The sequence below is a fragment of the Chinchilla lanigera genome, unplaced genomic scaffold (genome assembly GCF_000276665.1).
Source record: "Chinchilla lanigera isolate Chin_1 unplaced genomic scaffold, ChiLan1.0 scaffold00001, whole genome shotgun sequence".
Taxonomy (NCBI): domain Eukaryota; kingdom Metazoa; phylum Chordata; class Mammalia; order Rodentia; family Chinchillidae; genus Chinchilla; species Chinchilla lanigera.
Genome location: NW_004955402.1, coordinates 37998759 through 38017071, shown reverse-complemented (window position 1 = coordinate 38017071; position 18313 = coordinate 37998759). Strand labels below are relative to the sequence as shown.

The following is an 18313-nucleotide window of genomic DNA, read 5'->3' as shown; positions in this document are numbered from 1 at the left end:
TTCCTTGTCCTCATTTTCTACCCTCTCCTCATCCCCGCAGGTTGGGGGCGGGGCTAAATTGACCTAAACAATACACTTTATTAGGTAACTTTTAAAAGTTATTAGATAATTGGAGCTGTGAAATTATCAAGGCTGAGAAAGTAATATGTTAAAGTTTTGTGATATATTTAAAGTGATAATGTAGAAGCAAAATACATAGTGAAAGCATTAAAGTTAAAAATATAAGGGTTATTCTTGTTCAGGCCAATAAATGTCACCTGAAAGGAAAAAAAGTCAATTTTCCTTTGAAGTAAGAGTATATTTTTTTCCCTAAAGCATTTAATTCATCAAAACCCTGCCACACTGCACTGTGTGAACACTGACCTGTGAACAGGTACCAGAGGTTGTTTGGCTCCAGTGTTTCCATCTCGCCCCGGCGGGTTGTCTTTCTGTGTCGAATTTTATAGCCAGTAATAAATCCATTTTGCGTTCCTGATGGAGGAGGAAGCCAGCTTACTTTGATACTCTGTAAAATAATAAATGTAAATGAAAACATTAAAGAAAAAGAAAACAACAGGATAGGGTCAAAGATGTGGCTCAAACACACATTTAAATAAAACATAGAGGCAAAAAATGTGAGGGATTGCCACTTCGATCCAACTCAAACCTGTTCTTACAGTAGGATAACATCTATATCTGTATTATTTTAATCAAAAGATACAAGTCACTTGATTACAGGAATTATAACTTTTCCTTTGCAAGCACTGCTAAATGATAGGAAAATATTCTACATTGTGTAAACTGAAGAATTAAACTACACTGGGTGAGAAAGGTGAACAAGTATTTGGAAGGTAAAACTCGGAGGGAGGTGTGGTGACTGGGGTAAAGGAAGGAGCTGAAACTTGAACTTTTTCCTCAAGAGATATTAATAAACAGCCAAGTAATTTACAAGACAAGTTCAGGAAAACCTGATAATTGCTGTTTCTTAAACAACTTGCACGATAAAATGAGGAATGGTGCTGAAAGAGGGATGAATGGAGAAGTCATAAATATCAGTTAAACTCCAGCTCACCACCTACACAGTGAACTAATTCACTAACCCTCACTAACATCAGAGCAACTGGAAGCTTTATCCTCTGGAGATACTGAACACAGGGCCCAGGGATTCAGTTATCAGACACAGAAGAGAATAGCGACATGGGCAAGGATTATTAGGTTAAAGATGTGAGACATCAGGGTCTTCTTCCTTCATGTGACACCTAGAGAAATAGCACAAATATATCCTTCCCAGAGTGAATATCAAGAAAGCCACCTCTATAGAAAATTTATAGATTTTTCTTAAAGAAGGAGGAGCTGGATTCTTGACCAATCCCCCAACAATGGGGCTATCATTACCATGTCACACTCAGGCTTTAGAATTTGCACACTTAAATCAGCTTCATAGTATTTCATTCATGTAAACTGATAATTTGAGACTGCAAAACTCAGCTAAAACATTTATCATAAAATATAGAAGAAAACTACACAAAACATAATAGGACCTGAAGGAAATAGAGTAGTACATCTATCTGGTGCTGAAAAAAGTCATTGTACATTGATAATCTAAAAGAAGATATTTAATCAATGACTAGAAATAAGATATAGGAATACTGAAATATAAAAAAAGCTTACAATAAACAAACTCTGGTCATACAGTTTAGATATTTAATAAGTACATCAGAAGATACATTAAACAGTGTCTCCTAAAATTCTGTGGAGAAAAAAATATGATGTCAATGAATGGGAGAGAAAAGAAATTGGATGTTCAGTTCACAATTTCCTTTACTCAACTGATAAGAAGAAAGAATAACATAGCCAGAAAAAGAAGATAGAAAATTGTAAGGAAAACAGTTTACCATTCTCCCGATAAAAACCTTGCAAAAGGACAAGAATTTGAGACCCTAGTCTGAAAAGGGTTGTAAAATACTAGAGATTCTCTTTAGACTCTAGTAGACCCTACATCTAGACAAGTAAGTAATCAAGTGAAAGATAGTACAATATAATACAGTATAACTATGTATACTTGTGTAACTACATGCACTCACTTTTCACACATACATTGTTTGAAAGGTATTTGAGGGTTTTTTTTTCATCAGGAGACCAATGAGTGGGATTCTCTAGGTAAATAAAAACTAAGAAAGAGAAAGATTTAAAATTTAAGATACAGATAATCTGAATATAAATTAAAACATAGAACTGTCAGGAAGACACTGAAGAAAATTGGAATGTGGTATAAATTTTGATATGATGAGATACCAGACTCAAGGGAGAAAGCTACTATATAATTCTATTTTTATAAAGTTCAAGAGCAGACCAAATTATCTATAGTAATAGAAAACAGATGAACAATGCCTATAGCAGTTGCATCGGGGGACTGATTAGGAATAGTCCCAAGGACACTATTGTGGATGATGGAAATCTTTTGTATATTACATTGTAGGAGACAAATGTCAAAATTCACTATTATGAGCTTAATTGTTCCGGCAAAGATTCACATGTTGAAGTCCTAACTCCCAATTCCTCAGTATCTGCCTATGTTTGGAGACAGGTCCCTTAAAGAAGTAATTGAGGTTAAATAATATTATTAAGATGAACTGTAGTTCAATAGGATTGGTTATCTTAGAGAAGAGAGGATTAAGACACAAGGAAAACCATGCGAAGACATCAGAGCAAAATAACAAAGTATAAGTCAAGCAGGCAGCCTCATAGCAATTCTGTGAATACCTTGATCTTACATTTGTAGTTTCCAGAACTGCAGGAATAAATTTCTGTTGTTTAAGCCACCAAGTCTATAGTGTTTGCTATGACTTTAGCAAATGAACGCTGATGGGGTTGGCTACTTAAGATTTGTATATTCCATGTTATTTTAATGACACATCAACCAAAGAAAAAATTAAAGTAGGAAGAGGAGAAAAGGAAAAAGATTGGGGTGCATAAATGATGAAAGAAGTATGTAAGTGGTAGATCTAAAATTGGTAAATTAAGACATGTTGACAAAAGTGCACCTTTGAGAAACATAAAGGTAAATGCCAAAAAATAAATAACAATTAAAAATAATGAACTTTGCTGCCTAGGGAATGGGGAAGGCTAGGTTTTTTTATATGCCTGTCAGTGTTATGTAGCTTTATTAAAAGAATAATACTGTACACAGAATACTTGATGAAAGGTACGTTTTACAATAAGTACATGATTTAGTGTGTTAAGGTGGTAGAAATACATGATTCACTGTTAGAAATAAGCCAGATATAAAGTCAAGGAACAGCTTTGGTAGACGCACAAACCTAGGGTCTCTTTAACCTTATTTCAATCATGTGTCAGAATGGCCAAGTCAGGATAGAACTCCACAGGAAAAAAAGTGCAAGACTCTTTTTTCAGATTCACTAAAAAACAGACCTACAAATAATTAAATTCTTTTGTGAAAGGATATAAAAATCATCTAAAGTTATAAGGTATGTGCTAAATATTTTGATAATTTGAAAGTGTTCTAACCACAGTACATTGTCTTCATTTACCATAATTACATTTTACAGGGTAACTGTCAGTACTGACTCTGAATACTGAAAAATAAAGAAAATAAAAAGTTGGGTTTCTTCTACTCCCAAGTTGCAACATTATTTTTGTCAACTTCACTGGATATAACTTTCCTTTTTGTAGTTTTCTGTTAAAGATAACATTTAATATTACTGATTTGTTAACATTGAATTTTAATAGTTGAAATTAGTTCATATTTACTCCATAAGGCACATCATTGTCTTCTTGCATGTAGGGATACTAAATATACTCCAGCACACTCTACTTGTAAGCCATTTTAAAGAGCAAAATCACAGACACACAGACACATACACACACGCATATAGATGAACAAAATATTGGATAGACCAAAAAAGTGGCATTTGTTTCCAGTATGTGAGTTGGAACAAGACAGCAGGGAATCTCTACCTATGTTCAACCCCAGCCAGGAATGTACACACCTGATGACCCAGAGTTTTCACTGCTCTACTTAAGACCACAATTATACCATGGGTATTGATTTTGGGCAATAAGTAAGTTGTGGTGAGTAGGAAAACTTACAGAATCTGCAAATCATGATCAACTCTAATTATGTAATAAATGTCTTAATAATTTTAGAGGAACTTACTTACATAGACATGACCAATTTATGTTGTTAAAATATACTTCAAAGAATATGGTCTCCTGAAGTCATGTACTTCATTTGCACTACCTTTAATGTGAAAAATGAGGCACTACATTCATTAATATTTATTAGCACTTTTAATCTGTCAATGATCCATCCATATATCTGGCAATAATATACACATATCTCATAACATGTTTTTCATAATAATTATGATTGCTTAGATTTTCAGTGGTATGGATTTTGTACAATCATGTAAAGAGGGACACAAAGTCCGTAAGTGACTTACAAGTCATGCAGCCAGTTAGGAACAGAGGTGGGATTTTAACTTAGATACCATGAATCCAAAGCTAATGTTCCTATTATTTAATATTGCCTCCACAGGAAATCCAAGAGGTTGAGAATATAATTCATTCATTTATTATTGATTTGAAATATAACCTTGAGACCAAAAGGAAATATCCAAATAAGTTATATTTTACACATTCTAAAGAAAAGATATAAAAGCCAATAATGGAAAAAATAAAATGCCAAGCATTAGAGTAGAATGACACCAGAAACACTAGAGGGGGAGATTAATTCTGTCTTATGTGCCTGAGAAGGTCTTTAGAAGGAACCCCTCTTTCAGGTATGATAGGGTTTAATGTACAAGACAAAAGATATTTAAGACAGTGATATTAAATACAAGGTAAAGGTGTCAGAATAATATAAAACATCTTCAAAGAAAGATCATGTTATAATTACTAGGGGTATACAGAGTAATGAAATGCAAACTGGAAAATCATTTAAAAAGTTTTTCAGGTCATACTAAGAACACATATAGTTGGATCAATGTGCATATTTAAGTCATTTGGCTAAGTTCTTTGGAGGCAAATTGAAGAATAAGATGACAGTACATTGTTCCTGGTTACTAAGTCTCCCCTATCCTTGAGTATGCATGTGTGTGCCTACCTGCCTCTCCCCCACCACACGCATGCAGACATGCAGATATATTGGTATGTTGTTTGCTCCCAAGTGTTTTAAAAACTAGTAACGATTACTAGAATCCAATGAATTGTCATGGCTTATATGTGTAGCCCATTGGTCATCTTATTTTTCTTTTTCAATATTTTATGGTAGTGGTCAGATATTACTAATTAACAGTTCTCCAAAGAAGGAAATTGAGGCTTGGAATTAAATAAAGTGTTGGTCTGGGGCCACCTTGAAAACTCACTGGAATATTTTACTACTATTGAGTTTTGTGGTGCTCTTTTTAATTCACAATTGAATAAGTAATCAGTAGACCTCTGTTTGGCAATTCTACTCAACTAAATTCCTGTATGAGATAGTCTTAAAAATAATAAAACAATTCTAATTCTAATGATTAGCTTTAACTATATAATGGGAACTTCTTATATGTGCATAGCCTTTAGAAAATCAAGAGAGATCATTTTCTCAGAATTACAGATTGTTCTTAAGACCAAAATTAAATTCAAACAGAAAATGCAAAAAAAAAGTAGATGCTGAAACTGAGTGCAAGAGTTGAAACCTTTTGATTTGCAGTTAATGTTTTCTCATAGCTGTACTGCACGGTCTCATAAAACTGACAGATGACCTAAATCTCAATGTACTTTTTGAAAGGTGAGATGTTCTTAGTATGTCTACCAAATAATTGTAAATCACTGGCTTAACCTGAAGAGCTTCCTTACACTAATGACTAATGCCTAATACTTTGTTTTTGATGGATAATAATTTTTCTTTATCATGTTTCAGGATTTCCAGTGATTGCATAAACGATTTTCCATAGCCAATACCTTAATATCAATGCCTAATAGCATTAATTAATACAACCAATTATACACTCTATACTCCAGGAAGGCAAACCTCCTCAGTAGTTATTTTTCAGCTTTGGAGGTAATTTTATCATTTTTATTCATTCCACTCTGTGTGTAGTGGCTGTTTTGGAGCAGCTTTTATGCTTTCTCATTGATTTCCAGCAAAAGATTATTATGATCAAATTTTTTTTCATAGGTTCTGCTTTTGCAGTTATTGTGGCTGGATGCTCTTAATTATATTGCTTTGGCAAGTTAAATGAAAGTGTTTGTCCACTCTTTATTTCATGGTATAATATATTTTATTTTACATAGGAGACTTTTTTTGCCACTGTTAGGAGATCAGACTTCACTTTCCATTCCTCCACCAAACCGTCTAAAGTCGTCCCCATTATAGAAGCTTCTTTTGTATCAACCTGCTTCATGGAAAAACCTGGAAATGATTTTTATTAAAAGTACTTAACACATGACCTTTGACTTTTAAAAAATCAATTCTAATAGCTGTGAGTTGACTTTTGGTTCTTTTATTATTTGAGGAGAATTTAATCCTTTTCATTTTAGAGTGTTCTGTTTTAAATCTAGGATTAATTTTATTTTTCACAATTTTGGGGAAAAAGAGCTATAGAATTTAGCTCTCCCAAAGTCTGCTTTTAGCTTTCTCTCTGATTATGAAAGAATGACTTATTTTCCAAATAAGCTTGGTGGAAGATAATTAAGTTCATTAATTTAAATTAAACTGTATATTTGGCCATTTTTCCCAAATGCCAGGGAAATTTCTATATAGTTGGGTGACATGGAGTCATCCTTTTTATGGGTCCCATTATTTCATTAGTTTTTCTTTCACTCTAGTTGCATATGAGTAGTGAGAGAAACAGAGGAAATATGACAATTCCACCCATTAATGTTTCTCAGAAGCCACATCCCCTAAGCTTCCATTTTTAGTTCCACACATTTCCTGTATACCAATGTTTCCTCTTTCTACCATGAATTTCAAAGGAAGACAAGCCACGTTTGTCTCTTCAAACACATTGTTTCCAATAAGGAAGCTTTCTGGAAAGATGGTGCTATCTCTATCTATCTATCTATCTATCTATCTATCTATCTATCTATCTAATCTATCTATCTATCTATCTATCTATCATCATCTATCTATCTCTCATCTTTCTATCTACATTTCTCATAGAGTGGAGTTTGAGGGCACCATTTGAAAGAAGTTCCTGTAGCCACAAAGAACGTTTTTGGTGGAATACAGCAGGAATCTAAGAATCCTAAAACTAATCTGCAGTCAGTTTTAGGCTCTGAGATTTATTCCTTTTCTGTATTGTTGGTGACTTGAGTTTCTTATGAATTTCTGTGGAGAATGAAATAGGCTTCTATTACTACAGGAGACACCATGTGATCTTACTAGACTGCACATCAGTGATTCTAAAACATGCACTTTCCTTGCAACCCTCACCTATCCCCTCAGTTACACCTCTTCTGCCTCTACCCAGATTCAGATGTTGTCTTGTCTATTGCCCAGAATCTTGCCATAGTTAATAGGCTCCCATGCCTACAGCGTCACACTGCTCACACACTTGTCAGTTATCTTCCATGTCAGTGTATGATTCTGAATGAGAAGCTTAAGCTGAGTTTTCTGATGCACCATATGAGCACATTACTGTTACAGTGTCTGAGTTTCCCTGGTAGCGACACTACCTGGCTTCCTGGTAAATGCTTCTTCACTTTGTTAAATTTACCTGGTTCCTCTAAGACACTGTCTTCTAGAAGCAGTGACTCTTTTGTAAATCTATCAAAACTTTCCTTCTTAATACACCTCTTCCCCTCTTGATCTAGTTATTTTACCTAATAATTTAATGTTCTGAAACAACAAACTTAATTGGTTTTTTGACTGAGTACCTAACACATCACCTAGTCTTTCTGGCACAATTGTTATCGTCACTCCCGTCTCTAAATCCTATGACCACTTTTCCTGAATGATCATTTCTAATCACCTTTCAGCTGAGACTCATGGCCCACCTCATGATGGTTTTGATGGTAGTTGATGACAGATAGTAACATCACTTAACAGTTTTACAAAGGAGGAAATTGAGGCACAGAATTAAATGAATTATTGTTCTGAGGTCACCTTGAAATATTACTGGAAAATTTGTATGCATCCCACAGAGGAATACAATGAACATAGCTTCTCATATTGTGAGAAATGTCATTTGGAAGGTGCTCTGCTTCTTGTGTTTCCTAGCTGAAGTAAATGCAGCCAAAGTTAAACTGATATTGGGAAGTGGATGTGCCAACACTTTCTCCTGATCCTTGCGTCAGATTCTAAGAGCTAAACCTTCACAAGTCTGAGCAAACAAAGGAAAGCTAATAATTTCCCCAGATCCCATCATTTTAGCACTAGAAGGGACTTGAACCAGTAAATTAGTGTCAAATACATTTACAAATCTTCACTGAGAGATCCCCATTGTATCACTGAGACAGAAGGCACCCTGTGTACAAATACTACTTAAAATTATTTCTTTGGTTATTTAAAGATGAACCTCTGAGGTATAGGAAAGAAGAGTAAGCCACCACTGTGAATTGCCTGAAGATGCCTCGGTAGGGATGAGGGTAACAGAACTCTGGTCTTCAAGTTGCATGCTCATCAATAAACACTACTGATCTATTGAACAATTAACTCAGAATGTTACTACAGCTCAAATCCTCAGCACAGATACATAGAAATACACTTGGGATCCTTTTAATTTATATACCTGGTGCTTATCTTATTAGCTGCTCTGCTAGCATGCAGTTCTGAATAGCTGTTTGAAAAGGAATATTGTTCTGCAAATAAAGATAATAAGAACAATAAGATGCGTGAGCAGGAAATGTACTATTCTACTTGCAGGTTTCCATTAATTTGCTAAGTGATAGTGGGAATCAATTATTAACAGCATCAATCATGTGTCCCATGATCGTACCTATTTTTTTTCCTTCTTATTGGTAGGTGATCATTGGGAACAGGCTTAGAAAATGAAAAATACCGCAAAATATAGAGTGGTACTCTTATTTTTTACTTTGTTCTTAGAAGTAGAAATACCGAGTGCAGCTGCTTTGATTCCCACAAAAGGACACTGAAAATTGAAACATCTTTCCAGAGAGCTAAGTGGTCAGGCCAGTGTAGGTTCCCATATTTGATTTTACAGACTTAAAAATAAATTGATGAATGAGTGATTCTCATTGAGATTGGGTTGCTTTTATAGATGCTTATTCTGATCATAGCAACCAGATTATAAATCTCTGAAAAAAACATTCTTTTATCACTGAGCATCTATTGAGTGTGTGAAGAAGTGGTTTCTTTGAAGCAATTTTGCCGAGCTCTGATCTGTGGCCCGTAGAAACACCGCTTTTTCTACTGATCATCAGAATTCTATTGGAGTCAATGTCTGGTTTCCATCAATGGAGGAAAAAAGCTAATCATTCCTGCCACCTTGACCTTCAAAATAACTAGGTAAAAGTAACTCAATAATGCTAAATTAAAAAAGAAAATGACTCCCAAGTGTAGGTATAGTGCAGGAATCTGGTATGGAGGGAGGAAGTGAGGGATGAGTGAACAGACAGACACAGAGGCAGACAGAGAATCAGGGCAGATAAGTCACTAGAGTCTTTCTTTCTTAAATTCTTGGATTGAAAATAGCAATTTTTTTTCATGTGATAATTCACTACACATAGCCTAGTAGCCAGGCCTGTTTTCTTCTAGATCTAAGAAATTGGGAATGTAATTTCTAGGAGGTATTCACACTTTGACAAAATTCCATTACAATAAAGCAATTTGGTTGTTCCCTAGAGTTCATGATAAAGCAATCTTACGAGTAATACATTTTAGAATTTGTCAGTATCAATAGATTTTTTTCGCTGGTCCCTAAGTCATTCCCCGGAAATAAGCTTGATGTTTGAGGAAGCTCATTAACTCTTTGAGATCACTAGGTCCTTTCTTACACTATTCTTTTCTGAATAAAACTACTAACAGTAATACAACAAATTTGATATGGGAGCAAAGGCAAAGAAAGCCAGAATAGAAATACATCAAGACAGTTATATATAAAATTATACCTCTGAAAGGCACAGAATATAGGCCATATATAATTTAATACAGAACAATAGTGTCTGCCGTTTTCTCATTATTCTAAATTTTTTCTTCTGTGATATAGATACCAAAATATCTTTGAGCACTAAAGTAAATGGAGTAAATACAGGACAACTGATTTCACCAGATGTCTGAACATCCCAAGTCAAAGAGAAAGAGCTTAAATGCTGATTCATACTATATGAAAATTCTTTCACTTGCATGGTAAAATTCATTTATTAATAATAATCATGATGAACTCGTGTTATTGTAACAAAGCACTCATCCTATAGTGACTAGAATATTTAGTTTCTTGAAAAAACAAAGATGATATTTTGTAGATTGTTTAGTGCTCAATCAAAAAATACCATTGTTTTACCAAAAATATTCAAAATTTTTAAAAAGTCATAAACCAGAACACTTTAATATTATTATTGCAAAACCAATTCCTAACTAGTGTTTGATGAAAGAAATATCTTTGCAGATCATTCTCATCAGGTATAAAATAGGACTCCTTTTCACTTTTATTTATAACAAAATTTAGGCATGCTCAATACTCAGGGATAAACATATACAGCTAGGTCTATATTCAAGAAGGAAATAAGATCTTACTATGAAGCAATTTTCTTTCCAAAAACAGCAGAAGTGGCTATTTAACACAGGCATATCTTCAAGCACACTGTCAAATTAGGCCTTAAGTAATTAATCTCAGAAACCAGCAGGCTTTCAATCTCTGAGCAGCCATCTCAAAGACACGATTTACCATGTAATTACATGGGACATTACAATGTATTTATGAGGTCATTTGTTACAATGTACAGTAATTACAGATTACTTACGGAGCTATTTATGTCTCATAAAATGAAGTGAGGCTAAATATTTTAATTGTGTTAGAGAAATAAGGGAAAATATTTGAGTTTCAAATGTCAGGTAAGATTATAGGTCAGATTCACATAATTCATAGTAACAGCTGGCTGCTTCCAGAACCACATATGCTTTGCAGAACTCTTCAGTAGGAAGTAAAGATTTGAGGCCTTCTGACAAATATTCCTCCTAAGGATGAGGTACAAGGAATTGTTCCCTCCTATTTCAACCTTAAGCTAAGGGCAGAGGACAGACCATAGTAAAATTTATGATGGGCATCTCACACCCAAACCATGACTACCCAGGTGTCAAAACAATTGTTAAAGTAATAACAACATCCTATACAATATTTCCATAAATGGCATTACTGTGCAACTAACAAAATGAAGCAGTTGTCTTTAGGATTTTCATTTCTAGTATACTTGTAGTGAAAATAGCATTTGCTCAGATTTTCAGAGCCCTTCTCAAATACACAAATCTAAACACATTCTCACTTTTTAAATGAGATCATATTTCCAGGGAAATTTCCAAGTTGTGTTTTCTTATCCAAAATTTCTTTGCCTCATTTCCGTTTATATTTGTCAATTCTTACTTAACCTTGCAAAAGCCAACACAGAGAATTTCTGTAGTTGTTACTGTTGAACCATCAGGAAGACTGAAGATTGAGAAAGCTAAGGGGGTTTCAGAATTGCATTGCTGAAGCCAGATATGGTGATGCAAGCCCTCTGGGAAGCTGAGACAGGAGGATCTAAAGTTTGAGTAGAACTGTGACTAAGTGAGAGACTGTCTCAAAATTAAAAAAAAAAAAAAAAAAAAAAAAAAAAAAATTTTTGGTTTTTTTTTTTTTTTTTTTTTTTTTTTTTTTTTTTTTTTTTTTTTTTTGGTTTTTTGGTTTTTCTCCGGTACCGGGAACCAAACTCACGACCTTGCGCTTGCCAGGCAGGCGCTTTGCCGCTGAGCTAAATCCCCAGCCCCCGAGTTTTGGATGTAGCTCAGTGGAAAGGCCTTGAGATCAATTCCAATGCTGAAAAAAGAATTCCATTTCTGATTTTAAAAATTATACATCTCATAAAAAATCCTCCCTTTGGATTGTTAATGACAAAGTTTTAAAATGAATGTTCAATGAAAATCTTGCTATTGTTTATATTCCTAGGTTTACTGATCTACTCAGTAACCTTCCTGAGGGAGTACTCACAGTCATACTCGCCTAAATATTTCACCTGATGAGCATGATCCCTTCTATTGATAGATTCCATGGTGCTGCTGGAATTAATGAATTAAGTCTATTGAGCTAAGCAGGTACACCATAGCATAGACTCCTCTAGAGAAAATGAATTCTGGCTTTAATTTTAGAGTGTATGCCTCCAAATTAGACTTGTCATTGTTTGAGAAATCTTGAAATGCAAATAATATTATTCAAGGTTTGCTTATTTTTGCTCAGCTGCCTCCCAATCATGTGATTCAATAGTTAGAAATTATAATAATTTCAGTTACTATGGTATAGATAGATTTTTTTCTAAGCTTATGCCTGTCTTATAAATTTCAGTAACAATTATCCAAAAAGAGTAATGTCAAATCTATTTTGTCATGCATTCTAACCACCAACTCACTAGAAATATGTGAACTAATTAATGTCTGTAAAGACTGATCAGCAGGTTGACACTGACACCAACAGACTGCAGCCTCCTGGCAGAGCAGGGGTTTTGTCAGAGTTTAATGACTGTTATATAGTACGTCTATATGATGGTCTTAGAATTTGCATAATTTAAATACTGGGACCTACAGAACTATCTGTGGACCATCGCCTGTTATTATGGAAATAAACCAATTAAAATTTGCAAAGTCATTCAACAGCCAGTGAAATCAATTCTGATCAACTGTACGCATTTATTTATAATTACAAAAAGACTAGGATCATCTTCCATTAAAATTCAGAAAATCCACTGTAGGAATGAATTCTCTATGATGAATTCCAATTTAAAAACAGTAAGAGATAGTTTACTCTGGGATAAAAATATGAGTATCAATACTTCAGTTAGCATTTCAACTACATATTTAATTATTATGAATTTAATAGATTAACAATCAGCAGCACCTGGAGTTGGCTATAATTTTAATTACTGATTATACTGTGGCTGATTATTTAAAATGATATATATTTGATCACCATTAGATGATAAAGAAAATAAGAAAACAATTCTAAAAGAGTCAATTAAAATTGAGGTTAAAGCCAATTCAAAGGATAGTAAAGATTTTTATTTTAAGTCATGCTAAGAACATTTCCCAAACTATGTAACATAGAAAGAAGCTACTCAATGATCATTTTAATCTATCTCACCTGATATTTTCCTGGCAGATGTGGAATTCAGAATTTACCAGTGTCCATTAGAAAATCAAGCATTAGAAAGAAGGTCCAAGGTAACAATAATTAAGAATAAGTCACTATTTTTAATCTACTTTGTCAAATATTCGCATTTTAGAAATAAAGAAAACATTTGTCAATCCTTTATTCTGAATATGATAAACTAGTTCATAGGTATCCTAGAGGAGATCTTTCATGAATTATTTAGGCATAATGAGAATCTAAACAATTGTTCCAAACAATCTTTCTAGAAAAGGAAGTCAACTTTTAACTAACAAACCTTAAAGATAAGTCGTACAACCAAAACATCTTGGTGAACAAACTAGTACACATTTTCATTTTGCTATTATCAGAGATATTTTGTAACAAATTAAGATTATGTTTATATTCTGAAAGGACCAATAACTGTTGCAAACTTGTAATAAAGAATAAGAAAAAAGAAAATCTTTTTTGAAGATGTGTTTTATGGGTAACCAAAGGTATAAAATTAATTGTAGTGATGGTTATATAACTTTAAATGGATAAAATTCATAATATGTAAATTTTATGTCATACATGAAGATGTTACAAAAAGAGTTACACCACAAAAAATACAGCAGCATAGGTACCCCAATGTGCCCTTGACTTGACTTCACTGTTGTCATAGTATGACCTATACAATGTATGCATATTTTATATTTATATACATACACACACGTGTGTATGCCAACCAAAGACACTGCATGGGGATATTATTTCATGCAGTTCTAAATATTTTATAGAATTTTTGTGAGATATTTTGTAAGTATACTTACATGTGTAGGCATTCCTGGAGGGATTTGAATCTAATCTGCTTTTATCCTCATCATGAATGTGATGTCTATACACACAGTAGTCACAAATATCTAACACGGGTGACTACTTGTGACTGACAGCTGTGTGACCTCCAGAAGGAGGCAGTAGACACAGCAGTGTATCCCTTTCCATTGCTTTAGATATTTCCTTTGCAGACACTTAGCAAAGTGTAATTAAAGGCTAAAGCAGCTGCAGAGAGCTCAGTTAACAGTTTATAAAGCCCATGGAAAATTCTTGGGGGATCCAATTTGATTTACCTTAATGTTTCTTGTATAACAAACCCAGGGTGAAAAATGTGGCTCTAGGCGTTTTACATAGGGCATTTTTCTGGAGAGTGGAGAGCATGTAGGACAGATTGAACTAGTCTATACAAGTAAATAGTTTAACAAGGCATGAAATAATATATCATCTACAAAAAAATGCTTATTTATTTGCTTCAGACCAGAAAAAATGAAATGAGAATGTATATAGCATGTTCACAGAGTATGTACATTGCCTCACAGTTCACTTTCCATGTATTTGTTTATCTTTTTATTTTCCTAGAATTTAAGCTCGTAAACTTTCCTGCTGTTACTATAAGATCCAAAGTATCAACCGTACTGTCAGAAATTTAGAATTCATTCAACAGTGTTGAAGGTATTAATGAATGAAAATTGAAATGGAATTTTTTTTCCATTTAATGTGATTTCACTTCAAATCACAGTGCTTTAGTCTTTCTTGTTGTCAGTATATCAGTTGCTCTAACAGTTAGATGATGTGCTTTTGGCCTGATTTTGGTTTTCACGTGAAATGAGGAAAGAAATAAAGGACTGACAGGGAGAAGCAGTGATAGCTCTTCAGAGGGCTGACAAAAGCTAGGAGCAAACTTGAAAGGGGCTAAACATGAAAGTATTCTTGTAAAAAATAGATTCCTTACCTAAACTCTAAATGAAACAATTCTAATGAAAATAATTTTGAGTTATGGCCCTCAATAACTTCTACCAGGTGATGTCCTCAGCTCCCTGGAGTGAAAGTGGGTATGTGTTGAGGAATGAGCAATTGTTTAAATAATCAGGAAATGGAAGTGTGGTCCATAGTGCTTAAGAAAAAGATGTATGGTGGACAGGTCAAACATCTGTAATATTATCAGGCTGGAGGCTTGGGAAGAAACATGGGCCTGTAGTTAGCATCAACAAACTCAGAGTTTATAACAAAATTCTCCTGAATAATTGATAGCAACAATGATGAAATTTTGTTTGTTTCTGGTAAAATAGCAGGTTGAAAATCTACACAAATTCCTGTACACATTGATCACTTAGAAATGTAATAGTGTACCAAGGTTTAATTTTCATTAAAAGTTCAGCACATCTCAATATCTCTGTTCTGATTTGAAGGACATTGAGAACAACAATGGAATAAGTATAAAGCCAGGATATCTTTTGATATTCTCATTTTAAGCTTTGATTTACACATATTACCTATTGTCTTTCCTTTCTAAATTGAAATATGAAAACATCTTTAAAGTAATATACATCAAAAGAGTAAAATTTCTTTCCTTTACAGATGTTTGAATGAGAGATTCTAAGCTTAAATTTTGCAGAAAAGAAAAGAAGAGAAGAAGGGTGAGAGAGAGGATGAAGTTTAAAAGAAATTGTTCTTTTATTCCTTGGAATAAATCAGAACACACTTGTTTATGGGCAAAGTGTTGGCGACCTCTGCCTTATCTATGCTAGTTTATCTTATTAAAGCCAATCCACAATTCAGTATGTCTTCTCTTTAAACTCAAGATTTATCTTATTTGTGAATTCTGACTGGATTCTTTTCTTTTTGCTCTAAGTTTTATGATTCATACGAAATATTGAGGTCATTGAACAAAAATATTTTCCCATTCCTTTGGTTGACTGCAGGTCGGTTGTAGAAACATTCACTTAGTAATAATTAGGCCAGTGCTGACTTACTGATCCCTACTTTTGTGTCCCATTTCACTCTATTGTTGAGTAATGCGTCACATAAAGATCATGTGGCATAGCTACTGAACACTGCTGTGAGGTAAATGACTGGAAGTCATCACAGAACACTGTGCACATTTCCTTTTTTTGGATTAATGATGAGGATTTTTCAGTGCTGGCCTTTAAATTTTGTACTCTGTAGCATTTGTTAAATGAGAAATCTTTTTTTTTTTCCTGGACAAATTTAGTAACAGGAGACTAGCTACTATCGTCTCTACATGTTATGTCTTCACATAGAGATAAAAAAGATTTCCTAGTTTCACTTGTTTTCCCTTCTCAAAACATATGAATATTTACAAATTGGCCTTTAAGTGAGGGATCCTAGGAAGGGTGTGGAAATATGTTAACATGCAGAAATGATCAAATTCCAGTGTTCCAAATTTATGTAATGAATCAGTAAAATAAACTCGAAGGATTTTAAGTAGCGGTTTCAATTTTATCTCCTTTATTGTAGTTATTTTGGAAATGAGTTTACAGAGGCAAAGTTACTATTTGTCTTCGGGTGTTGATTTTCTAAATCTGTACTTGATAAATATTTCCCAATATCACTTATTTCTTCTTTCATGTATGTTAAGGGAAGATGTGTGATGATATGAGAGGCAAAGACACTCACATTATTGGTGCTACTCATCAGATGCACTACTCCAAGCAATCAGCTAGTAGAAGGGAAGGCACACTTGAGTCAGCTTGATTTAGGTTTAATCCCAGCCTATGTACAGATGTCCTTCAATTTGCACTGGGGATATGTCCCAGTGAAACCATTGAGAGTGGCAATGGCATAACTGCAGAATGCACTTAATAATCCTCACTGTCCTGGTGAACATCACAATCTAGAAGCCCAACACATTGTATAGATCATTTCCTTCCTTTGTGAGACTGATTCCTGAATATTTCAATTTTTTTGGAGGCTATTGTGAAGGGTGGGTTTTCCCTAATTTCTAATCTCAGTAAGTTTGTTGTTTGTGTACAGGAATGCTACTGATTTTTGAGTGTTGACTTTGTTTCTCACCATTCTACTGAATTTGGTTATTAAATCTAGAAGTCTTTTGGGACTGGATTTAGCTCAGCTGCACAGTGCCTGCCTGACAAGTGCAAGGTCATGAGCTCGATTCCTGGTACCAGAGAAAAACCAAAAAAAAAAAAAAAACAAACCCAAAAAATCTAGAAGTCTTTTGATGCAGTCTTTGGGTCTTTTATGTAGAGTATTATGACATCGCAAATAATGATAATTTCATTTCTTCATTTCTTATCTTTTATTTCTCTGTCTTTCTAGCTCATGAATAGGCAGAACCAGCATTGTGAAAACGGCCATACTCTCAAAACTGTTACACAGTTTTAATGCAATTCAGATAAAAATACAATTAGAACACCTCACAGATCTAGAGAAAACATTCCTAAAATTCATCTGGAACCAGAAGAGACCTAGAATAGCAAAGGCTTTCCTGGGCAGCAAAGGCAAGACAGAAGGCGTCGTAATTCCTAATGAAAGTATACTACAGAGCTATTGTGATAAAATCAGCATGGTACCAGCAAAAACACAAACTTGAGTAACAGTGAAACAGATTAGAAGATTCAGACACAACTATAGCCACCTTATTTTGACAAATGGGCCAAACATGTTCACTGGAAGAAAGATAACCTCTTTAATAAATGGTGCTGGAAAAACTCGCTTTCCACATGCTGAAGATTAAAACTAGACTCATGTTTATCACCATGCACTTAAGTAAAGTTAAAAAGCACTAAGTCTATAGGAAGAGAAAGTAGGTGGAAATCTTGAAGACATAGGAGTGGGAGGAGAGTTCATGAACAAAAATTGATACTTCAAAGAATCAACCACTGTGATCTCACCTTACTGAAAAGATTTTGCACATCAAAAGAAATCACCTACAGAGTAAGAAAACCCACAGATTCAGAAAAAAAAATTTTAGCCAACTTTCTCTCAGAGAAAGCACTTCTATCTAGAAGATATAAATGACTAAAAAATATCAGACCCCCAAAATTCAAAGATCCAATCCTAGAATGGGCATCAGAGATAAAAACAGACTCTCAGATGAAGAAATACAAATGGGACATAAATACATGAAAAAATGTTCAGCATCCTTGGTCATCCTGAGAAATGCAAATTAAAACAACACTGAGATTTCATCTCATTCCAGAAAGAATGGCCATCATCAAGATATCAACCAATAACAAATG

General features: G+C 34.1%; 1 protein-coding gene across 3 annotated transcripts in view; it reads right to left on the bottom strand.

Annotated features, from left to right (window-relative positions):
* The window catches only part of Dcc (DCC netrin 1 receptor), a 1095765-nt gene that overhangs the window by 201805 nt on the left and 875647 nt on the right, over positions 1-18313 (bottom strand). For all 3 annotated transcript variants that reach the window (XM_005372942.2, XM_005372943.2, XM_005372944.2), the window contains exon 13: positions 364-505. In XM_005372942.2, the coding sequence (XP_005372999.1) occupies positions 364-505 (142 nt within the window). The remainder of the gene's footprint in view (positions 1-363; positions 506-18313) is intronic.